Genomic DNA, 18,220 nt, shown 5'->3' with positions numbered 1-18,220 from the left:
CTACGGTTGTGAATCGGCGTATCTCCCTCATTTGCATATGTGCATAGAAAATCAATGGGAGCGCCACTTGCGGCCAGCGTAAATATGCGCCCACGATACGCCGGCGTAGGAAAGTTAGGTCAGTCGGATGAAGCCTATTTTCAGGCGTATCTAGTTTGGTGGGCGCGGCGCACAGATACGATGGCGCACATTTACACTTGCGCGGCGTATCTCGAGATACGTCGGCGTAAGTGCTTTGTGAATCCGGGCCATAGTGAATAGACATTGTCATGCTTGGGTAATATAAATTTGTTTACTGCAGTAATTGCCAAGGAAACCAGCAATGACACAGGGCAAAGTTTTTTTTTTTAAATAGCTTTACTTAGTGAAATTGAACATATTTACAGAAGAGTAATACATGCAATACAATCTCAAAGGCTAACCATATAATTGTATTGACTTTTAACCATACTCCACCAATAAAGCAGCTGGCACCCAGTATATACACAGGATACCATTTATTAGTATCTTAGAAGGAACCTGGAGTACATTATCTTTACTCCCTCAGGATACTTCAAGTGACATTCCAATTTCTGGGACTTGGCTGATTACAGGATTCCATTTATAGGAAAGAATGTCCTATTTTTCTGCTCATTGGCGGAGGTGTACTGTGAAGCCATGCGAACCTCTAGAACGGGGCTCAGTAACCTTTCTCCACTTAAGGGCCAGATTCAATGTATATGAATGCATGGAGGGCCGCATTCACCTGCTAATAAATGATGATAATAAAAAACACCATAATAATAACAGTACAGGTTTACCTCACTTTAAGGCTGCATTCACATCTAGACGGACGAAATCGCGGCGTTTTGTCGCCGCAAATCGCGGTAAAAATAGCGGGTTTTGTACCGCGATTTGCGGCGACAAAACGCGGGTATTGTCCGCCTAGATGTGCCCCAAGATGACCCCCTCTATGGAGATGATTGCCATCTCCTAGCCGAACGCTCGAAGACGCCTGAAAAAAAGGTCCGGGACCTTTTTTCACGCCGCAGGCGACAGGCGTCCGGCGTTCGGCGTGGAGATGTGAACCATCTCCATAGAGGGACATGTATTTCCAGCCCTCTGGCGGCAGAGGCGTAGCGCTACAGGCGTAAAAACGCCTAGATGTGAATGGGGTCTAAGGTGCTTCACTTATACAAAGCCAGTTTACCCTAAGGGAATATGTAGCTTGGGATTCAGATTTTACTGCCCCCTCCCCCATCCTGGCACCCAAGGGTGGCTGACACCAGCCCTGCTAGCCAGCATGGTCTGGAGAGGGGGGGGGGTTCCTGCCCTTAGGGTTGATGGGAGTCCCTATCCCCAGGGGTGATGGGGTCTCTAATAGGGTCCCCCCTATTGCAGTGTCTTCTGTACCCCTATAGCAGTGTCCTCTGGGAAAAAAAAATATAGGGCCAGATCCACGTACCTGCGCGCATTTTTCCGTCCGGCGTAGTGTATCTCAGATAACTTTCAGCGTATTTTCCGTATCCTGAAAGAATTTGCGCCGTAAGTTAGGGCGGCGTAGTGTAACTGTGTCGGCGTAAGGGCGCGCAATTCAAATGGCTAAGTTGTGGGCGTGTTTTATGTTAATACGTCTTGACCCGACGTAAATTACGTTTTTTCTGAACATCTCGCAAAGCACTGTTCAATCCAACACCTGAAAATTAAAAGTGTATTGCACTACAAACCTACCAAGACATGGTCCCTGCCCATCTAAACTGACAGGTCGGGCAAGGAGAGCATTCATCAAAGAAGCAGTCAAGAGGCCCATGGTAACTCTGGAGGAGCTGCAGAGATCCACACCTCAGGTGGGGGTAATCTGTCCATAGGACAACTATTAGTTGTGCACTCCACAAATCTGGCCTTAATGGAAGAGTGGCAAGAAGAAAGCCATTGTTATAAGAAAGCCATAAGAAATCCCGTTTGCAGTTTGCAAGAAGCCATGTGGGGGACACAGCAAACATGTGGAAGAAGGTGCTCTGGTCAGATGAGACCAAAAGTGAACTTTTTGGCCTAAAAGCAAAACGCTATGTGTGGCGGAAAAATAACACTGCCCATCACTCTGAACACACCATCCCCACAGTTTTATACATGGTGGTGGCAGCATCATCTTGTGGGGATGCTTTTCTTCATCAGGGACAGGGAAGCTGGTCAGAGTTTATAGGAAGATGGATGGAGCCAAATGCAGGGCAATCTTAGAAGAAAACTTTTTAAAGCAGTGTTGAGCCAAAAAAATAAAATAAAAAATTTAAAGCCAGCAGCTACACATACTTCAGGTGACTTTTAATAAATGGACACTTACCTGTCCTGGAGTCCAGCGATGTCGGCACTTGCAGCTAATGTTTCCATCAGCTGTCAGGTGCTACGCCGCCATTGTGGGTACGGGAACCCAGGCAGTGTAGCCTTTCGGCTTCACGCCGGGAACCCTACTGTGCGAGGCCCCCGCTCCTCTCTCCTATTGGCCCGGTGGCTGGGAGAGGAGGAGGGAGCCCCGCGGTGACGTCACAGCTCCACGTCGGGGACTCCCGGATGTGGGAAAGGAAACCTGTCAAAGACCTGTCCCCCCCCCCCCCCCGAAAGGTGCCCACTGTGGCACCGGAGGGGGGGGGGGTGGAAGATGAGCGGAAGTTCCACTTTCGGGTGGAACTCCGCTTTAAAGTCTGCTAAAGACTTGGGACTGGGGCGGAGGTTCACCTTCCAGCAGGACAACGACCTTAAACATACAGCCAGAGCTACATTGGAATGGTTTAGGTCAAAGCATATTCATGTGTTAAAATGGCCCAGTCAAAGTCCAGACCTTAATCCAATTAAGAATCTGTGGCAAGATTTGAAAGTTGCTGTTCAGACACTCTTCATCCAATGTGACAGAGCTTAAGGTATTTTGCAATGAAGAATTTGCTAAAATGTCACTCTCTAGATCTGCAAAGCTGGTAGAGACATCCCCAAAAAGATTTGCAGCTGTAATTACAGCGAAAGGGGGTTCTACAGAGTATTGACTCAGGGGGGCGGAATACTAATGCACACCACACTTTTCAGATAATTTTTATTTGTAAAATAATTGGAAAACCATTCATCCTTTTCCTTCCTCTTCACAATTATGTGCCACTTTGTGTTGGTCTATCACATAAAATCCCAATAAAATACATTTAAAGCTGAGAATCACCCTAAATATGAAGTTTGTCTGACTAATAGCAGCAGCATAAATATGTGCAATCCATCGATTTTATTTTTTTCGTAAGGCAATGTTTACCTTTATAATCCTTCATTCAATCTGGCTTCCTGGTTTATTCCCCGCGGGAGTGTTGTTATATTTCCCCGGCTGTTCGCAATGTCTCCTGGGAGTGATGTGTTGAGACTCCAGGGGAGACGATCTATACTGTAATCCTGCGTTATCTCGCAGGTCACGTGACTCGGCAAGTGGGTCATGTGACGAGGGCGGATACTAATTTGCCATTTTAAAGCGGATGTGCCACGGGAAAAATATATTAAAAGCCAGCAGCTACAAATACTGCAGCTGCTGACTTTTAATATAAGGACACTTACCTGTCCTGGAGTCCAGCGCCGATCGCAGCAGATGACGAGCCGATCACTCGTCACCCTGCTGCTCCCCCCTCCATCCTCGGTGAGGGAACCAGGAAGTGAAGCGCTCCGGCTTCACTGCCCGATTACCCTACGGCGCATGCGCGAGTCGCGCTGCGCCCGCCGATTGGCTCCCGCTGTGTGCTGGGAGCCGAGTGTTCCCAGCATACAACAGGGGACGGACGGGAAGGAAGGAAAAAACCCGTCCTTTGCCCGTATCGTAGGGCCGGAAGTGGGTGCAGATACCTGTCTGTAGACAGGTATCTGCACCCCCCTCCCCCCTGAAAGGTGTCAAATGTGACACCGGAGGGGGGGAGGGTTCCGATCAGCGGGACTCCACTTTAGAGTGGAGATCCGCTTTAAGTAATGGGACACACTTACCTTTTCTATCAGCAGCTCAGTGCACGTTCTGTGCTCTGGCTGATAGAAAAGATGCAGTGTATGTCGTCACAACGGGCCGTGAACTTCTCAGGACGTTGGCCGTTGTGATGGCAACTGTGCAGTGTTGACGGTGCCGCTCGCGGTCAACACTGCACATGCGCGGGATAGAGCGGTGAATGCTGGGACATCAGCATTTACCGTATGCCGGGAGGATTTGCTTGTGGGCTTCAGAGTGCCCACAAGCAAGATGGAAACGTCCATCTAAGATTTTTATAAAAGATATTTTGCGGCAGAATGACGATGCTGGTGGCTCTAATATTAGGACACATGAGTAGCAGATTAACCAAGGTAAGAGCGCCAGAAGCATGTAAAAAAAAAAAAACGAATACCCGCGGAACTCCCGCTTTAAGTGGTGCTAACCTCATCTTGGTATATGCATGTATTATTTTTGTCTATAGATTGGAATTAACAGTGGAACAAATACCTTTGCTGTATGCTATTTGTACCTATTATAATTGTGCTTATAAGAATACAACTTTATAGCAAAAGTATTATTATTTTTTTTTCTCAAGCGGATGTTTATTGGCACATATAATAGAAAATAGGGTTACATACATTTTCCAAAAAAAAAAAAAAACATTAAAAGAAAACGAACAGTCAAGCAATCAATCCAAGTAGAAAAAACATTGGACTACTACAAAAACATGAAAAGAATATATGTACTCTCTCACATTCCAGCAAAAGTATTCTTGTTATGTGTTGTGCTTACTCTGTATATTTAAAATATATGCAGAACACGTATCCCAGGAGGCATCAGCTTCCATTCAGCAGACAGGCGGGGGGGGGGGGGAGCCTGTTGGTTCATCATCGGGGGGGCAGTTGCCTGAATCCAGAACAGACAGCAATCTCCCAATGACATCATAAAAGAAGATGGGACTCTGGTGGTGTCAATGGAGCAGCTAAATTGCAGCCGGTACAGATATATTGCCAGGGTCTTAAATCTGTTATTAAATATTTGCATTGTTATCTGTCTCCAGTGTCAGCTGCAGATTGCTATGTTCAGCTCCATCTCCCCACTGCATCTTCTGTTACTTCCCGGACAAAGGTTGTTTACAATTCCAGTGACCCTGAGTGGCATGAAACCTTCCACTATCGTATTCATGGAGCAATAAAGGTGAGAGCTATTGAAATGTAATCCTACCTGATATAAAAAAAATCAAAGAAGCTGGGCAGAAAATTGTCAGCTGAACAGCAGCTGCATCTAATGAAATGCATCTGCTGTTCAAGTATTCCGACGGTGGCCCATACTGGCTGTCAAGATACAATAGCCAGGAACTTCTCCTCCTCCTCCAAACTTTTGCTTTTGACAATAGCTTGTTTTTGTCTTTATGCATCTTTCTTACTTTATTATTATTATACAGGATTTATATAGCGCTAACAGTTTGCGCAGTGCTTTACAACATGGGGGCAGACAGTACAGTTATAATACAATTCAATACAAAAGTGATCAGAGGGCCCTGCTTGTTGGAGCTTACAATCTAGGAGGGAGGGTCAAGTGGAACAAAAGGTGATAACTGTGGGGGATGAGCTGATGGAGAAAATGATTATACAGTTGTTAGTTGTGGGTAGGATAGGCTTTTCTAAAGAGAAGGTTTTTTTAGGGATCGTATAAAAGCTAATAGAGTAAAGCCTTGTACACACGATCAGTCCATCCGATGAAAACAGTCTGAAGGACAGTTGTCCTAGGTTAACCCATGAAGCTGACTGATGGTCCGTCGTGCGTACACACCATCGGTTAAATAACCGATCATGTCAGAACGTGGTGACGTAAAACGCAACAACGTGCTGAAGAAACGAAGTTCAATGCTTCCAAGCATGTGTCGACTTGATTCTGAGCATGCGCGGGTTTTTAACCGATGGTTTTGCATACTAACGATCGGCTTTGACCTATCGGTTACCATCCATAGGTTAATTTTTAAAGCAAGTTGCCATTTTTTTAACCCAAGGTTAAATAACCTATGGGGCCTACACACGATCGGTTTGGACTGATGAAAACGGTCCTTCAGACCGTTTTCATCGGTTTAACCTATCGTGTGTACGAGGCTTTAGAGATAATCGGACAGATTGGGGGTAAGGAGTTCCATAGGATTAGAGAGGCTCTGGAAAAGTCCTGGAGGCGAACATGGGAGGAGGGCTAGGGAGCAGGAGGTCTTGAGAGGAACGAATAGGTTGGTATTTAGAGACTAGGCTAGTGATGTAGCTGGGGGCTAAGTTGTGGATGGCTTTGTAAGTAGATGTTAGTATTTTTAATTTAATTTAGTGGGTGAGCGGAAGCCAGTGGAGGGACTGGCAGAGAGGAGTAGCAGACACAGAGCGATTGGTAAGGTGGATGATTCTGACAGCAGCAATCATGATTGATTGAAGTGGGGATAGACTATGTAGAGGTAAGCCAATGAGGAGGGAGTTGTGGTAGTCGAGGCAAGAGATGACCAGGGAGTGAATTAAGAGATTTGTTGTGTCATTGGTTAGAAAGGGGTGTATTTTGGAGATGTTGAGGCGGCAAGATTTGGACAGTGATTGAACTTGGGTCTTGAAGGAGAGTTCCGAGTCCAGTAATACACCTAGGACTTTGGCATGTGGGGATAGGCTTATTAGGGTGCCCACATGTCCCGGATTGCCCGGGACTGTCCCGCAATTGACATGTCTGTCCCTGGTCCTGGGCAGCTTCATTCTGGGACAATACAATGTCCCAGAATGAAATAGAGGACACAGCCACCCCCTACTAACTAATAACTAAATTTCCGTAACTGGTTGCTAGGGCCGGCGCTGCCTGCCGTCTTGCAATCAGTGACAATTTACTCTCAGACAGTGGAACCCCTGGAACCCAGCGGAAAGCAGCAGGGACTGGTGTGATCTTCACTCTCCAGATAGTGACGCCACTCCTTTCCTTCTACGCACGCGGCTCATGTGGGGTTGCCACCTCATCCCTTTAAACCCAAACACGTATTAATTACACAGGTTCTGTGGCTGATTTAAGGTGATAATTAAACTCACTTGGTGCCTTTCCTGCATTAAATTAGCCTCAGAACCTGTGTAATTCATATGTGTTCGGGTTTAAAGGGATGAGGTGGCAACCCTAGGCTCATGAAGAGGGAGTGACAGCAGCACTGCATTTGGTGGCAAGTGGAACATTCACCTGACAAATAACCCGCTGCCAAATTCCCCATCAACCCCCCGAGACTACATTTCCCCCCGCCCCCCCCCCTCATTTTTGGGGGGGGGGGTGAGAGGGGGGGTGTGTCCCTGAATGGCAGTTTGGAAATGTGGTCACCCTAAGGCCCCATACACACGGGAGTATTTATCCGCGGATACGGTCCAGCGGACCGTTTCCGCGGATAAATCCTCTCGAGGATTTCAGCAGATTTTAATGCGATGGAGTGTACTCACCATCGCATTGAAATCCGCGCCGAAATCCTCTGGCGATGACGTGTCGCGCCGTCGCCGCGATTATGACGCGGTGAGGTGCGCGACGCTATCATATAAGGAATTCCACGCATGCGTTGAATCATTGCGACGCATGCGGGGGATCCCTTCGGACGGATGGATCCGGTGAGTCTATACAGACCAGCGGATCCATCCGTTGGGATGGATTCCAGCAGATGGATTTGTTCTGCATGTCAGCGAATATCCATCTGCTGGAATCCATCCCAGGGGAGATATATCCGCGGAAACAGATCCGCTGGCGTGTACACACCATAGGATCTATCCGCTGAAACCCATTTGCTGGGATTTATCTGCGGATGGATTCTATGGTGTGTATGGGGCCTAAGGCTTATAGTTGTGCCATCAATGTTGACAAAGATCAGGGGAGGGGGCACATGGGGGAGGAAAAAATATAAGTTTGGTTTTGGATAGATTGAGTTTGAGGTTATTATAGTATTTCTAATATTGTCTGTATGACATTGCACTCTCTTATCATAATACTCAGTACTCTGCGTATACTGCTAATTTGCTTGTCTGTTTTGTGCATAATAGTTATTTAAAGGAATTTAAAAAAAGTCCAAGGAATTTGATGGCTGTAAAGAAAGGTCCTAGTACTGGCATTGTTTCTGTATAGGAGAGGCGGCACGCAGTGCCCAGAATGTGTTGGGTTTGGCTAGCCCATTTCACAGTCACAGATAAGCTGGGCTTCCCGATTTTATGTGAGGCCTGAGCTACTAACTAGACCAGTGACCTGTGAATGAACTGCGAGTCCAAACCGTGACAAGCATGTGCTATGCAAGCCAAGCTAGACAAGCTGTGACAGGCGACGTTCCTTGAACATGTATTTCCATTAGTTGTAAGCGGAGCTTTTTTTCTCAGAAAATAGGTGCAGGAACTCAACCACGACCCGTTCAGATTTCACAAACAGTAGAAGGGTCTTAAAGGGGCATTAAATACCAGAATTGCATTACATACAGAGTGCAGAGTTCAGGGGGTTACACACAGAGTGCAGAGCTGTCACTTGTAAACACAGAAACCAGACTTCTGTGTTTACAAGTGATTGTGGTGAGTGGGCACCAAAGGGTCTGAGACAGAGGTGGTGGAACTGAGTTCCCCCAAGTTCCCCCTGAAAAAAAGCCCTGGTTGTAAGGATACATGCATTGTCCATCATGGAATATTAACATTTTTATTTTCATTATTGCAAATACATTTTTGCATTATAGATGATTTTTATATTTGTTTGACTTACAGAACATACTGGAACTAAGTCTATATGATCGCGATGTAGTGGTGGACGATAAAATTACTTCCATTGTGTTTGATGTAGGAAACATTAAACCCGGACAAACCAAAAAAGAAGTTTTTAAACTCAATCCTAAGGTGTGTGCGTAGCATCATTACCCACCGAAGCTGTCATTATTAGACCAATAATATTGAAGAACCTGTTAATTATATATAATTAGTGAATTTGTGTTTTTGCCAATGCGGGGCAGCCAGGCTCATCAGCGGCTTTTTCTGACCTTTGCTCCCTGCTGCTTGGCTGTCTATATTTATTATATGCTGGTGCATGAAAGAGAAGGAATATTCCAGCATGCTCCCTTCTCCATTACTAGGATCTTCCCTGTCCCTATATTCCTTTAACCACTTCAATACCGGGCACTTTCACCAACCAAGCCATTTTTCAGCTTTCAGCGCTGTCACACTTTGACAATTGCGCGGTCGTGCGATGCTGTACCCAAATGACATGTTTATCATTTTTCTCCCCACAAATAGAGCTTTCTTTTTATGGTATTTGATCGCCTCTGCGTTTTTTAATTTCTTGCCCTATAAACAAAAGAAGAGGGACAAGTTTAAAAAAACACAATGGCCCAGATTCACGTAGGTGATACGACGGCGTATCTCCAGATACACCGTCGTATCTCTGAGTCTGAGGCGTCGTATCTTGGCGTCTGATTCAAAGAATCAGATACGCCAGAATTTCTCTAAGATACGACCAGCGTAAGTCTCCTACGCTGTCGTATCTTAACTGCATATTTGCGCTGGCCGCTAGGGGCGTGTACGCTGATTTACGCCTAGAATATGTAAATCAGCTAGATACGCCTACTGTCGCAGTACAGATACGCCGTTTACGTTAGGCTTTTTCCGGCGTAAAGTTACCCCTGCTATATGAGGCGCAGCCAATGTTAAGTATGGACGTCGGGTCAGCGTCTAATTTTCCGTCGATTACGTCGTTTGTGTAAGTCGTTCACGAATAGGGATGTGCGTCATTTACGCTCACGTCAAAAGCATTGGCTTTTTGCTGGTTAATTTGGAGCATGCGCACTGGCATACTTTCACCACCATGCTTCACGGTGGGTATGGTGTTCTTTTGGTGATGTGCAGTGTTGTTTTTATGCCAAACATATGTTTTGGAATTATGGCCAAAAAGTTCAACCTTGGTTTCATTAGACTATAACACATTTTCCCACATGCCGTTGGGAGACTTCAGATGTGTTTTTGCTAAATTTAGCCGGCCTTGGATGTTTTTCTACTTAAGAAAAGGCTTCTGTCTTGCCACACTACCCCATAGCCCAGACATGAAGAATATGGGAGATTAGTCTTCTTCTCGTCTCTTGATCAATTTTGGAGGGACGTCCAGTTCTTGGTAATGGCACTATTGTGCCATATTTTCTCCACTTGATGATGACTGTGTTCACGATGTTCCATGGTATATCTAATGCCTTGGAAGTTCTTTTGTATCCTTCTCCTGACTGATGCCTTTTATCTATGAGATCCCTCTGATGCTTTGGAAGCTCTCTGTGGACCATGGCTTTTGCTGTAGGATGCGACTAAGAAAATATCAGGAAAGACCTACTAGAACAGCTGAACTTTATTTGGGATTAATCAGAGGCACTTTAAATGCACTTTTTTTTACCCAAAATATTTTTTATTGTATTTTCAAAAGAAAACAAGAAGAAAGTAATAATAATACAATTTCTTAATCATACAATATTATCACCAGTATGCCTGGGTAGGCATCAAAATGCCAATATACTAAACAATGAAAACAAAGGACTTTGTCCAAATGGACAGTGGTCAACTGCTTGATCAAGTAACTACCAATCCCTGTTTACCCCATCGGGATCATACTGTAAACAAGGGATTATGATTCAAAGTAGTATAATATAGAACCAAAATTAACATAAAGAGGTAGCAAAGGGAGGGAGGGGAAAGGAAAGTGAGATGGTGAGTTTGAATGTGATTGCTTAATTCTTAACACCGCTACATCCCCAGTTATAAGAGGGTGTGCACACTTATGCAACCACATTATTATCATTATTATTTTTATTGCTCCTCATAAAATATTTCAGTTTGTTTTTTCATTGAGTAGGAGTAGTATATTTTATAGGTCGCATTAAAGTGGAGAAAGTTCTGAAATTATTTATTTTTGTCTCATATCTTACCTATTTAATATACTGTGTGTGTATATATACATATATAAGTTTATTTTATATATAGTTTATATATATATATATATATATATATATATATATATATATATATATATATATATATATATATATATATAGTCACATTATTGTTTCTTACATAGGACAAGGGAATGTTGGAGGTTGAGTTCCATCTTGAGGAAAGGTAAGAACCCCAAAAGTTTTCTTTGAAAAATTTGCTGTATACTATATAACTGTTTATTTAGTAAAGAATTTTCATGTTTTACAAAAGAAAATACAGAAAAAACATTCCATAGGTGCTATAAAACACAAATAACAACCTAGGAATATACTTCTAGCATATTGTGACTTATTAAAATAACTTCTTCCCAAGTAATGAAAACATCAATTGTAATGATCCACTCTGAAGTCACTCTAGTAACCTCAGAGTGGGACAGTCCGCACAACAATATGCAGTACAAAAAAGTCAAGTGAGTAATACAAGATATCAATAAAAAATGGCAAGAAAATGGAATGGTGTCGAGGAAGAAGGGCAAAAGAAATGGTACCAGACCTCTGAGAGAGAGAGAAAAGCGATTCAGCGTGCCATAACTCAGGATGTACTCAAAATTAAATAATTGTCCCAGGCGTCCATACCGCATTAAACCTACTAAGTTATAAGGTATTTGTAACGGTCACCACCGTTTACGACCTTCCATCCCAGTCACGACAGCTTATCGACACTCCAATCAACAGGACCCGATCCATATCAATTTCCCAGAATCAAGACAAGACACGTAGCTCTGTACTTGTTCCAAATGTAAAGACAACTTTAATGGTTTCTTCTCAGCTTGTTATACAGTACAAGCATGTGACAGTATTCAAAGGGACAATGAGATCTCCACCCCCCCTAATCACACACTAAGGGTAATTACTTAACATTCCTTAATCAACAACAAAACACCTTCACCCACTCCGTCTCCTAGGCAGACGTTTCGTCTCTGCATACAGCTTGACACCTCTGAGCATCAATAGGTTGTAGACTTAACACCTGTCCGTTACAACACCTTTACACAAGGACAATGGAATGTCTTCCAAGCCCTGATTCAATTAGCATGTCACTAGAAATGAGTCATAGAATATTCTTTGCAGGCATTTAAGGAATATACTGTAAATCACTATCCACGCCAAAACAATCCAACATCTTGCAGTATCTCAAAATCCTGCAATACGAACTATTATTGATGTCCTATCTCATGTAATACATGAACTATGATTCACTTGCCACTCTATGCCCAAAGGGCACAGAGTGGACTCAGACCCAAGAGTTATCAGTGACGCTGACACAGGAGTATCCTCCATCCTCACAAAGTCTTTGGGTGTCACGGGTCATTCCGTTACAGTATTCCATGGATCTCACCTCCTCATCCCACTGTACTAAACCAGAGTGTCAGGGGTGTCTGTTTCCACCAGGTGGTGATGAAACATCTAGCCGCAGTAAGAATATACATCATCAGTTTTTTTAAGATATTTCCCTACGAGGATACATCAAAAATTCACATGCATCAAACAAATAAATATAGCACAGATGTAACAACAAAATAATTTAATCTGTATGCTATACTAACAAATAAAAACACCAAGCTGTGTGATAATGGTTCCCTCGCAGGGAATTTCTAAAACAAGTTGCAACAACTGGGGGCCCCTTCTGCACTATATTTCTATGCAGGCTCTGATATGTGGGGCCCCTGCTCCCCCAAGGTGTCTGCATACACGTGTTGGTCTGTGCAGAGGAGTGAGGCCATGATTGCTGAGCATGCTGGCCCAGAGCCCCTCTTCAGGCTGCCTGTATTGATTGTGCAAAGTGGGGTTCAGGCCCCCGGGCCACTCACTCCTCAGTGCCCATCAATTGCAGCCTGATCAGTGCCCATCAATTGCAGCCTTGCCAGTGCCCATCAAATGCAGCCTTGCCAGTGCCCATCAAATGCAGCCTTGCCAGTGCCCATCAAATGCAGCCTTGCCAGTGCCCATCAAATGCAGCCTTGCCAGTGCCCATCAAATGCAGCCTTGCCAGTGCCCATCAAATGCAGCCTTGCCAGTGCCCATCAAATGCAGCCTTGCCAGTGCCCATCAAATGCAGCCTTGTCAGTGCCCATCAAATACAGCCTTGCCAGTGCCCATCAAATGCAGCCTTGCCAGTGCCCATCAATGGAGCTTGATCAGTGCCCATCAATGCAGCCTTGCAAGTGCCTATCAATGCAGCCCGATCAGTGCACATCAAATGCAGCCTAGCCAGTGCCTATTAATGCAGTCTTCCCAGTGCCTATCAATGCAGTCTTCCCAGTGCCTATCAAATGTAGCCCGATCAGTGCGCAGCAATGCAGCCTGATCTGTGTCTGTCTGGGATTTGAATATCCCAGCGCGACCCCGTCCTCCCCTCCCTCGGTCCGCCTCCTCCTCCTCCAGTGGCCGCTGTAACAAAGTCCCGGCTCCTATAATTCACATCACACTGATTCAATTTGCCATTGGATCAGTGTTCCCCCATCCAGGGCCGATCCTAGGGTCACAGGCGCCTGGGTGCAGAAATATTTCTGGTGCCCCCCACATGGGCGTGGTCATCTTACAAACTCCTCCCCTTTACACATGTTTTTATGGCAACAACTCAAACACAGAGATGCTCCTCTAAGAAGTATTCATTACCCTGGGATCCTCCCATGATCTTTTAACAAGAAAATACAGGAAGAGCATACACTAATGAGAGTCTCTCTAATGCACACAGAGAGGGCTTCTGTTAGAAAGAGCCCCCAGACATAGTACAGGAGACGGTCAGAGACTGCAGACCTGATACAAGAGACGGTCAGAGACTGCAGACCTGATACAAGAGACGGTCAGACTGCAGACATGATACAAGAGACGATCAGAGACTGCAAACATAGTACAGGAGATGGTCAGAGACTGCAGATCTAATACAGGAGATGGTCAGAGAGTGCAGACATATTACAGGAGATGGTCAGAGACTGCAGACATAGTACAGGAGATGGTCAGAGACTGCAGATATAATACAGGAGATGGTCAGAGACTGCAGACATACTACAGGAGATAATGGTCGATCGGCTCTCTCACCTGACCCAGCGATACAGCAACATCGGTTCCTCTGATCAGGAGTCATCTCACTCTGAATTGCCCATGGATACTCCCCTGGGTAGAGTCCAGATCTGTATTTTGACAATGACTCCATTCTCTGTGTGGCTTTTCTCTCTGGTGGTGGTGCAGGGCAGCGGGGTTCTCTCTCTGATGGTGTTCTCTCAGCACTGTCCTCTCCCTCTGGAGTCCTAAGTGGAAAGCTTTCCCGGGCTCCTGGCTTTCTCTCCCGTTCAACGGTGCAGGCTGCCATTCCTGTGTTACAGTGGGGCTGTCAGTCCTCGGGACTATATGTCCCACAATCCTCTTTTTTCTGCTCCTTTTTTTATTCTATTTCTTCCCTGGCCGATATGAAGGTGGGGGAAGAAACATAGTAGGCGGCTGTGCTGGCAAGCGCTGCTCACTAGTACAGCAGCGCAAGGAAAGGGTGAGGGAAAGGAGACCCTGCGGCTGCAGTGGCATCACTAGGGTTGATGTCACCCCCCCTTCACCAACTATAGTCTCCCCTCAGTAAGTGCAGACTCCCCACTAAGTATAAACCCCATCCTCAGTACAGACCCCCCTCCATTAGTACAGACCCCCCCTGGACAAACCACCTCCCCTCCATTGGTACAGACCCCCCTCAGGACAAACCACCCCCCCATTAGTACAGACCCCCCCTCAGGACAAACCACCCCCCTCCATTAGTAGAAACCCCCCCAGAAAACCCCCCCTCCATTAGTACAGACCCCCCCTCAGGACAAACCACCCCCCTCCATTAGTACAGGCTCCCCCAGGACAAATCACCCCCCCTCCATTAGTAGAAACCCCCCAGACAAACCACCCCCCCTCCATTAGTACAGACCCCCCCCTCAGGACAAACTTCCCCCTCTATTAGTACAGACCCCTCCACAAACCACCCCCTCCATTAGTACAGACTCCCCCTCCATTAGTACAGACCCCCCTCAGAACAAACCTCCCCCTCTATTATTACAGACCCCCCCAATAACCACCCTCCTGTTAGTAAAGACCCCACTCATGGACAAAAACACCCCCTCCATTACTACAGACCACCCCTCCATAGTACAGACCCCCTCCATTACTACAGACATCCCACAAACCACCCCTCCATAGTACAGACCCCCTCCATTAGTACAGACCACCCCACAAACCACCCCCTCCATAGTACAGACCCCCTCCATTAGTACAGACCAGCCCACAAACCACCCCTCCATTAGTACAGCCCCCCTCCATTATTGGTACAGACCCCCCCTTCATTATTAGTACAGTCCCCCCCCTCCATTGGTACAGACCGCCCTCAGAACAAACCTCCCCCTCTATTAGTACAGACCCCCCAAAAACCACCCTCCCATTAGTACTACCCCCCTCCATTAGTAGAGACCCCCCGGACAAACCACCCCCCTCCATTACTACAGACCACCCCTCCATAGTACAGACCCCCTCCATTACTACAGACATCCCACAAACCACCCCTCCATAGTACAGACCCCCTCCATTAGTACAGACCCCCTCCATTATTAGTACAGACACCCCCTCCATTATTAGTACAGACACCCCCTCCATTATTAGTACAGACACCCCCTCCATTATTAGTACAGACACCCCCTCCATTATTAGTACAGACACCCCCTCCATTATTAGCACAGACACCCCCTCCATTATTAGTAAAGACCCCCCCCCCTCCATTATTAGTACAGTCCCCCCCCTATTAGTACAAACCCCCCCTCAGGACAACAGCCCCCTCAGGACAACCCCCCTTTAGAACAAACCCCACCCAGGCGGCAGCTGGAGAGGAGAGGTGTGGAGCCACGCTGCCCGGCTGGAGAAGAAGATCGTAACAGAGAGAACAATTGACAAACAGGGCGGCGGAGAAAGCGGCTGCGCTGCAATGTCCAGAGGGATGCTGTTAAGGAAAGGAGGAAGGAGGGGAGCACTCTGGCGCTTGAGCGCCCCCACCTCTGTGGCTCCTGGGTGAACTGCCCTGCCACCTATACTAGAGCCGAGACTTTGGAGGAATAGGCGGACCGAGGGAGGGGGGGATGGGCATGCCTTGATAACAATGGGAACGGCGTTCCTGCTGTGGAAGAAGTACAGCAACGTCGCTCCCATGCATTCCCACAGGACTCGAGCCCTGGACTCTTGACTATACATAACTGTATTTAAACCCAATTAAAAGAATATCATATTGGCCTTAATACATTTCAAGTAAAGCAAGTTCCTTTTGTTTTGTCACAAATGTCATTCATGTCCTATTTTTATTTATTTTTTTCAAACAGCCAGGAACCACCAGCTGAAATCATCACCAATGGCGTTTTAGTAGTGAGTCTGTTTATTTCACATTATTGTGTAGTGGAAGGAAAATGATAAATGGTTTTCAAAATCTGTTACAAAGTAAAGTAAAGTGTTGCAAGCATTTGTTTTTAGCTCCCTTTACTCTGATACCCCTAACTAGAATTAAGTGGAACCTATTGCCTTCAGGAGTCACCTAATTAGTAAATAAAGTCTACCTAAAGTCTGTGAGTCGGTTCACACTGCAGCGGCACGACTTTGGGGGCGACTCTGCAAGTCGTCCTGAGGACGACTTCAGAGGCGATTTGCAAAACGACTTCTGTATAGAAGTCAATGCAGGTCGCCCCGAGCTGCCCCCGAAGTCGTACAGGACCCTTTTTCTAAGTCGGAGCGACTTGCGTCGCTCCTATTAGAACGGTTCCATTGCATTGAATGGGACACGACACGTCAGGCGGCTGAGCCGCCTGTCGTGTCGCCCCAGTGTGAACCGGGTCTTAGAGGTTTGTTTGAGAACCTTAGTGAATAAACAGCATCATGAAGGCCAGGGAACACACCAGACAGGAGAGGGATAAAGTTGTGGAGAAGTTTAAAGCGGGGTTGAATTTTAACCATCTCGTGGAGCACTGTTCATAGTTACATAGTTACATAGTTGCATAGTTAGTCAGGTTGAAAAAAGACACAAGTCCATCCAGTTCAACCACAAAAAAATAAACGAACAAAATAAAAAAACACAATACAATCCCATACACCCAACTCCATACCCACAGTTGATCCAGAGGAAGGCAGAAAACCCCAGCAGAGCATGATTCAATTTGCTACAGCAGGGGAAAAAATTCCCCGAGAGGCAATCGGATTTACCCTGGATCAACTTTACCTACAAATCTTAGTATTCAGTTATTTTATGTACATTTAGGAAAGAATCCAGGCCTTTCTTAAAGCAATCTACTGAGCTGGCCAGAACCACCTCTGGAGGGAGTCTGTTCCACATTTTCACAGCTCTTACTGTGAAAAAACCCTTCCGTATTTGGAGGTGAAATCTCTTTTCCTCTAGACGTAAAGAGTGCCCCCTTGTCCTCAGTGTTGACCGTAAAGTGAATAACTCAACACCAAGTCCACTGTATGGACCTCTTATATATTTGTACATGTTGATCATATCCCCCCTTATTCTCCTCTTCTCAAGAGTGAATAGATTTAGTTCTTCTAATCTTTCCTCATAGCTGAGCTCCTCCATGCCTCTTATCAGTTTGGTTGCTCTTCTCTGCACTTTCTCCAGTTCTCCGATATCCTTTTTGAGAACTGGTGCCCAAAACTGCATATTCCAGATGAAGGTCTTACTAATGATTTGTACAGGGGCAAAATTATATCTCTGTCTCTGGAGTCCATACCTCTCTTAATACAAGAAAGGACTTTGCTCGCTTTGGAAACCGCAGCTTGGCATTGCATGCCATTATTGAGCTTATGATCAACTAAAACCCCCAGATCCTTCTCCACTACAGATCCCCCCAGTTGTACTCCCCCTAGTATGTATGATGCATGCATATTCTTAGTCCCTAAGTGCATAACTTTACATTTATCAACATTAAACCTCATCTGCCACTCAGTCGCCCAATTAGACAGAGCATTGAGGTCGGCTTGTAAATTGGCGACATCCTGCAAGGACGTTATTCCACTGCATAGCTTGGTGTCATCTGCAAAGACAGAAATGTTACTTTTGATCTCAGACCCAATATCATTTATAAATGTATTGAAAAGCAAGGGTCCCAGCACTGAACCTTGGGGTACACCACTGATAACATTGGACCATTCAGAGTAAGAATCATTAACCACGACTCTCTGAATTCTGTCTTTCAGCCAGTTTTCTATCCATTTACAAACTGATATATCCAATCCTGTAGACCTTA

At 45.6% G+C, this 18,220-nt stretch overlaps 1 protein-coding gene across 1 annotated transcript in view; it reads left to right on the top strand.

The window, feature by feature from the left end:
• The window catches only part of LOC120920799 (cytosolic phospholipase A2 zeta-like), a 94,096-nt gene that overhangs the window by 21,672 nt on the left and 54,204 nt on the right, over window positions 1-18,220 (top strand). Inside the window, exons 3-6 of the mRNA XM_040333111.1 lie at window positions 5,016-5,152; window positions 8,713-8,841; window positions 11,054-11,094; window positions 16,307-16,349. Of these exons, the coding sequence (XP_040189045.1) occupies window positions 5,016-5,152; window positions 8,713-8,841; window positions 11,054-11,094; window positions 16,307-16,349 (350 nt within the window). The remainder of the gene's footprint in view (window positions 1-5,015; window positions 5,153-8,712; window positions 8,842-11,053; window positions 11,095-16,306; window positions 16,350-18,220) is intronic.

The sequence above is a fragment of the Rana temporaria genome, chromosome 13 (genome assembly GCF_905171775.1).
Source record: "Rana temporaria chromosome 13, aRanTem1.1, whole genome shotgun sequence".
Classification (NCBI taxonomy): Eukaryota; Metazoa; Chordata; class Amphibia; order Anura; family Ranidae; genus Rana; species Rana temporaria.
The sequence above is the reverse complement of the archived record's forward strand: the minus strand, read 5'-3'. Positions and strand labels throughout refer to the sequence as shown.